At 44.9% G+C, this 6,565-nt stretch overlaps 3 protein-coding genes across 3 annotated transcripts; 2 read left to right on the top strand and 1 right to left on the bottom strand.

The window, feature by feature from the left end:
• The first annotated feature begins 866 nt into the window (after nucleotides 1-866).
• Nucleotides 867-2,065, top strand: BJX68DRAFT_59135 (uracil phosphoribosyltransferase). Its single transcript, XM_071049455.1, has 4 exons — nucleotides 867-1,135; nucleotides 1,193-1,551; nucleotides 1,610-1,778; nucleotides 1,832-2,065. The coding sequence occupies exons 1-4, from the start codon at nucleotides 978-980 to the stop codon at nucleotides 1,881-1,883; spliced, it is 738 nt and encodes a 245-aa protein (XP_070891832.1). The 5' UTR covers nucleotides 867-977; the 3' UTR covers nucleotides 1,884-2,065.
• A 42-nt stretch (nucleotides 2,066-2,107) lies between these two features.
• Nucleotides 2,108-3,329, bottom strand: BJX68DRAFT_260105 (transcription elongation factor 1 family protein; the record flags this gene model as incomplete). The annotated part of the gene is made up of 4 exons (XM_071043827.1): nucleotides 2,108-2,292; nucleotides 2,346-2,484; nucleotides 2,539-2,583; nucleotides 3,327-3,329. The coding sequence occupies 4 exons, from the start codon at nucleotides 3,327-3,329 to the stop codon at nucleotides 2,108-2,110; spliced, it is 372 nt and encodes a 123-aa protein (XP_070891833.1).
• Nucleotides 3,330-3,498: 169 nt separating this feature from the next.
• Nucleotides 3,499-4,522, top strand: rps1 (40S ribosomal protein eS1; the record flags this gene model as incomplete). The annotated part of the gene is made up of 5 exons (XM_071047531.1): nucleotides 3,499-3,512; nucleotides 3,585-3,669; nucleotides 3,722-3,747; nucleotides 3,827-4,328; nucleotides 4,379-4,522. 5 exons carry the CDS (start codon nucleotides 3,499-3,501, stop codon nucleotides 4,520-4,522), a joined length of 771 nt encoding a protein of 256 aa, XP_070891834.1.
• Nucleotides 4,523-6,565: the final 2,043 nt, after the last annotated feature.

The raw sequence follows: 6,565 nt of genomic DNA on the forward strand, positions 1-6,565 counted from the left end.
AAGCCAGATTCAACAGCAAAAAAAAGGTCGATCTAAACGGCAAATGAGTCCTATAGCTGGTCTACAAGTGCAAGAGGCAAGGGACCTAATTACGTTGAGAAATGAGCAATTAAATGTGGATGAAGGAGGTCCTAGTAGTTCTACTCCGCTCGCTTCTGGAGCCCGAAAACGTGCGCCACCAAGGTGTAGTGAATGTGGTATACAGGGCCATATTCGAACTGGGTGTCCTAATCGCCGTCAAACTTAGTTTAATTAAAAATATTAAGAATTGCGTTGTTGGGAATAGCTTCAAGTTCGACAAGTATCTATATTTTTGATGGGTGATCGGATGACCCGGGATGATCGGACGACCCGGGAATTACGTTAAGTAACCAAGATGACTAATGCCCTGTCAAGGAAACCTGGAAAACAGTCATACATAAAAGTTAAAGCCACGCCCCAAGCCTCCAGACATACTATAAAGAGTGCCTTATATTTCCGGTGGCTTTCTTCCACAGTATAGTAGTCGCGCAATTGCCAAACACTTGAGACAAGCGTCCAGGGTATCATCCAGCAACCAACCAGCTGCTCGATGATCTGTTGCGCTTCATGCAATTGTTGCATCAAGTCGTTCCAATCTATTTTAATCCCGATAAGGATTGGCAAAGCGCCGAAGCCCGCACCCAAGCGCAATGCTCTCTCGATAAGACTAGTCCAAACTTGGAAGGTAGTCTTTCCCCCGCCCGCCCGATTATGCTACGTATTTGTTCTTTGAATAATAATACTCGCCCACTTCACAGCGGGCTGTATAATTTTCTGTTGAGTGCGAGTGAAAAGTCACGATAATAGCTACTGTACCAACCTACCTGCAAGCCTTAAAAGGGGACTGGCTGCGGTCTTTCAAGTTCCTATTCAAACCGATTTTGTCTACAACACCATCAGTGCCGTCTCTGATCTGTTTTGATAAATTTGCTTTCCACCGCACTCCCTTACTCACAATGAGTGGCAATACTGAACCCATCCCTTCTCCGGCTCAAGGGGTCGGTCCAGTTTACAGATCAGACAAGGAGAAACCTACGGCAACTGTGTCGAAAAGCATATCTTACGAAAATGTCCACGTCTTGCCTCAAACTCCGCAGTTGATAGCTTTGTTGACGTGAGTAAACCCGTGTTTCCACTCGTATTTCTTTGGCTCTTGCTGACATTTTTATAGTATGATCAGAGACCAGGGAACTGGGCGAGCAGACTTTATATTCTATTCGAATAGAATCATCCGCTTATTAGTCGAAGAGGGGCTTAACCATCTTCCAGTTGTCGAACAATCCGTCACTACTCCCGTGGGGCGCTCTTATCTAGGCGTCAAATTCGAGGGGAAAATATGTGGTGTCTCGATCATGAGGGCGGGTGAGGCCATGGAACAGGGGCTACGAGATTGTTGTCGATCCGTACGAATTGGAAAGATACTCATACAACGGGATGAAGAAACCTGCAAACCAAAGCTGTTCTACGAGAAGCTTCCTGCCGATATCTCCAACCGTTGGGTTCTTCTTCTTGATCCAATGTTTGCAACAGGTAGGTCTACGAAATCTTGAGACGAGGCGTGTAGAGTTGCTAACTGGTATATCAGGAGGTTCCGCAACACTTGCAGTCGAGGTTCTGAAGGCCAAGGGAGTTCCTGAGGAACGCATCCTTTTCCTCAATCTCATCGCGAGCCCATCGGGTGTTGCAGATTTCGCCGAACGCTTTCCTAAGCTAAGAGTGGTGACTGCCTTTATTGACCAGGGCTTAGACGAGAAGAAGTAAGATCCTGTACAGCTAACGTGAGCAATCGGACTAATACCATACTTTCCAGATATATAACTCCTGGTCTCGGTGACTTTGGTGACCGCTACTACACTCTATGAAATGTCACTGAGGATGACAAATCTTCTGCAAAGGCAATATGCGTGGGTATGGATCAAGAATCCTGTCCAAGCCCGAAACTTGCCATTAACGATGCCCAGTCGGGCGACCACGTTTGCGCATTCAATGAAGCATTGGAGCACTGGGTATTCTGAGCGCCTTGTAGTCAAAGTCAAAAATCATTCGGTCGTCGTTGCGTACACCGTTTATCTTTCCCAACGGCCCCTCAGTAATCGTCATAGTGGCCCGTCTGCTCCGCAAGCTCAACACCTCGGTCGTCGGGAGACAATGGGCGATTGCTGGACCGTATTCCATGCGCATCACTTTCTTCGTATTTATTTGCCGCATCTTTAGCCACTGCGTCACATGCGTCGACCCAGTCGGAGTATACATCAACCGCGGCGGAAAGGTCTGTTGCCGATTAGAATTGCTGAAAAAATTGGCATCGGTGCATTGGTCCTCACAGTTGATGCCCGTCTGAAATCTTTGCCCGCACACTTTGCAGGAGAGATGTCCCAGCCCCAGTTTTTTGTCCAATTTCACAATGATAGAGTTTTCGTGGTTGCAAAAGAGACAGGCAAATGTGCTTGGAAGGGGTTCTCTCTATCCTCTTCAGTTAGCCGTAGCTTAGATAACAGGTGAGAAATCCGCCACTACCTTTCTGGTGGTCTGGGGTTGACGACTTGACTTCTTACGCTTACCCTACAAGGAAAATGGGTCAGCGTCTCAAAGCGAGAATTGATGAATCAAAAGAGACATACCATACTTGAAAGGCCTGAATGCAATCTGTGGAAGAGAAAGATCTAGTACCGTAAATATGTCCAGAGCTAGTCTTGTACGGAGTAGATATGTCCAGGCCCTTCACATTGAACCGACTTGACGTGGAAGGGTGGTGCAAAGGGCGCAAAGTCACATGTGGGTCAGCTTGCGCGATGAGGTAGTCGGTGGCGGCATCCGATAGCACGACCCACCAATGGGTTCTCAAGACTCCAGCCTCGCGATCGTCGTCAGATCTTACATAATACAACATATGCTACACTTCTACGAGTAGTCCATGGAAAACTACAAGGATGGACTTTCAGTATATTGAGTTTAACGAAGCCCCGTGATTCAATTCTTGTGAAAAGGCTGCGAAGAACAAGGGGTACGCACTCTGGGATATCAGGAAGCGAAACCGAGGGCGAGATCTTGAAAAATGCATCCCAGCAACTTGAACCATCTGTGAAGAGAACTGCCCGCAGAAAAAGTGCCGATTTATTGTTAACACCATTACTGTATCTAGATACTAAGCAAACACGATGGGTCTCGAAGCACCATCAACGAGGAGTGAAGAACCAACTCCGTTGACAACCTGGAAAAAATGTGGAGGTGAGAAGCACGTGATGTCGTTGCCTCAACCCAATCATAGGAGGTCTTGTTTGTGGATAATATTACATAAGCTGGACCATAGGGCCAGCGTCTCGCTTAATGGACTTTTCTGTGGGATTTTGCTCGCAACTTCTTGTTCGTCGAAACCGCGGCAAGCAGCACGAATCGATCCGACCCTTTCCACCAGAGTTCGTGGTGTGAACATCTCGTCTGTCCCCGACAACTGACAGATAGGCCCGAGTCGCAAACATGGCTGTTGGAAAGTACGGAATTCGACCCCGATTCTCTATCGGCGCACCGCAAAGAGATTGAAACCTTTGCTAATCGACCGCTAGGAACAAGCGCTTGTCGAAGGGCAAGAAGGGTATCAAGAAGAGGACCGTCGACCCTTTTACCAGAAAGGATGAATACTCCGTAAAGGTAAACAAGGATGAAACTACGGGAAATTGACAATGTGACTAACTTTGTATAGGCTCCTTCTACCTTCCAGGTCCGAGAGTGAGTGCAGCGCCAATATACAACTGTCCAACCCGCACCTCAAAATGTCGCACATTTGAACTGACCAGAATACGTGAAGCGTCGGAAAGACCATCGTCAACCGCACCAGCGGTCTGAAGAACGCGAACGATTCGCTCAAGGGCCGTATTTTCGAAGTCTCTCTTGCGGATCTCCAGAACGATGAGGACCACGCCTTCCGCAAGGTCAAGCTCCGCGTCGACGAAATCCAAGGCAAGAACTGTCTCACCAACTTCCACGGTCTCGACTTTACTACCGACAAGCTGCGATCCCTTGTGCGGAAATGGCAGTCCCTCATCGAGGCCAACGTTACCGTCAAGACCACCGATGACTATCTTCTGCGCCTATTCGCCATCGCCTTCACCAAGAGACGCCCCAACCAGATCAAGAAGACCACATATGCTCGCTCTTCTCAGATCCGCGCCATTCGGAAGAAGATGACCGAAATCATGCAACGCGAGGCCGCCAGCTGCTCCCTCGCTCAACTTACGACAAAACTTATCCCCGAGGTCATCGGCCGCGAGATCGAGAAGGCGACTCAGGGAATTTACCCTCTGCAGCATGTACGTACAACAAACATCCCTCTGTGCACAGTCGCAGCTAACTCTAGTAGGTCCACATTCGCAAGGTTAAGCTTCTCAAGGCCCCCAAGTTTGATCTTGGTGCGCTGCTGAACCTTCATGGCGAGTCAACGACCGATGACAAGGGTCAGAAGGTTGAGCGCGAGTTCAAGGAGCAGGTCTTGGAGACTGTTTAAGGCACGGGCATTTCCAAGTCCTTGGGTTGTATCTGTTAGGCGACCTGGACAGTTGTCGGGATTGTTCCGATGTCAAAATAGAAAAAAAAAAAATCGGAATAGTGCTGTAGCTGTCAATGACAATTTTCCTTTTTGAGTTCTTGTCCTCATGCGTCCAACTGGTCTTTCGAGGCTCGATTCCAGGGCAGTGCGGCTCAAGAGAAGAAAACCATATAGTGCTCGCGTCTTCTCCAATCCTTCCTCCGCGTAAATGTTCTCCGTGTTCCAGTGCACCAGTGGTCAGCATAATGTTCGAGGAGAGAGATTACAGTGCTGTTCCCCCTTGGTTTGATCACGTTCATCATTGATTTTGCAAATAGTACAGGAAGTACTTTCTGTTAGCTGTGGTTACTTCTCGAAGCACCCTGGACAGATGTACTGTACAATGATCGCGGAATAGGCTAAATTGAAGCTCTAGCGAAGGTTTCCGTAATACATGCAGGAGAGGTAAGATGGTGTTTCCTGGTCAAAGAGGTTCTCAGCGAGAGAAGAGGTTCTTATAGTGTCCAACGCTCCTTTCCTAACAGTACCTACATAGATCAAGACATTCAGCATCTTCTGTTGATGTAGGAGCCTGAGGCACCTTTAGCGAGCGCGGCGAGGTCACGTGCTTGGTCCTCCAGATAACCATGTGAATATCATCAGTCTGTCGCGCGCAGCGCTGCTACTGTGAAATTTAATAAGGAGGTTACTAAAATGTCCGCCCTGAAAATGTTTTAAGGCCTATTACATTCCTGATTTAATAGGTATTTTTAGGTCTTAGGTTATAAATATAATTTCATAATTAAGTTCTAGGTCTATATATAAAAAATTATTATAATTATTACAGCATGAAGCTTGAGGCAGTGCATTACAAGTTCCTTAGTACCTGAGGCACTAAGGCTACTAGTAACTAAGGCCTTGGATACTAACTTAGTACTATATAACCCGAAACTCTAATTTCTATTTAGGTAAAACTTCCTCTTTTTATACTTAAAATTTAATTTAATTTTTATCTACCAGTTATAAACTATAGCCTAGAAAAAAAAATATAATTTTAAATATTTTTATTAAAGAATTTTAGAATATTATTAATTATTATTTTTTATATATTAATACTAACTAGTTATTACCTACTATATACTATAATATTTTTAAATAAAGTTTATACTAAACTATAAAAAAATATAACTTAATTAAAAAACTAAATTATAACTATAAAGTATTTTTTTATTATAAAATAGTCGTTAAGTAGGTAGCCACCTAGTTATTAAAATCTTATAAAAAACTTCTTTATAAAAATAATAAACTATAATTTAAAAATAGTATAAAAGTAATAGTTTATACCTTTAAAATTATTATTAATAAAAAGGAGACACTTATTGTAAAGGTTCTGTGCAAGGTCACGTGTCCTTCCATTGTCTTATTAAAAGACTAATACAAATTACAAGATACCTCATGATTCCCCTAGAACCCCTTACGTACTGTATAGGGCCTTATAAGCCTAAGATTAACCACTATATAGGATCTTCTAAGGCCTTATAACTACCCCTCCCTGCTAAGGTCTTTATCCCTAAAGACCTAGCTAGAGATAATAGGATAATACTAGTAACCTTGGTATTTTATACTATAGTGTTACGGAAGGTTGACCTCTCAAGCCTTCCTAAACCTTGGGATCATCTTGACCTAAGCCTAATAATGGATTAACTTACACAAGTTCACTCAACGTCCAACTAGTATGAAGATGTCAGAGAACGCGGGCATTGACAGCCAATGAATCCGTTGTGCCGCAGCCTAGCGCCGTGACAACTACGGAAGAACAATGCACCGAGACCGATCATAGTCGAGCTATGATGCTAGGCCGGATTAGGGTTACGATCATAGGCAGGCTATGAGGAGCATAGACTGACTACGATGGGGCATACCCAGGACATGACCGGATCATAGCCAGGCTACGAGCCGAGCATAGTCAGGATATGATGGAACTTAGTATTTAAGCACACTCGTTAACACTTGTAATTAGTT

Source organism: Aspergillus pseudodeflectus (genome assembly GCF_044049435.1).
Source record: "Aspergillus pseudodeflectus strain CBS 756.74 chromosome Unknown BJX68scaffold_154, whole genome shotgun sequence".
Lineage (NCBI taxonomy): Eukaryota > Fungi > Ascomycota > Eurotiomycetes > Eurotiales > Aspergillaceae > Aspergillus > Aspergillus pseudodeflectus.

Bases quoted from the DNA above. Each gene is read 5' to 3' on its own strand.
- BJX68DRAFT_59135 (XM_071049455.1), top strand. From the start codon at position 978: ATGAGTGGCAATACTGAACCCATCCCTTCTCCGGCTCAAGGGGTCGGT. The intron at 1,136-1,192 runs GTGAGTAAACCC...ACATTTTTATAG, and splicing joins CAGTTGATAGCTTTGTTGAC to TATGATCAGAGACCAGGGAA. The intron at 1,552-1,609 runs GTAGGTCTACGA...GTATATCAGGAG, and splicing joins TGATCCAATGTTTGCAACAG to GTTCCGCAACACTTGCAGTC.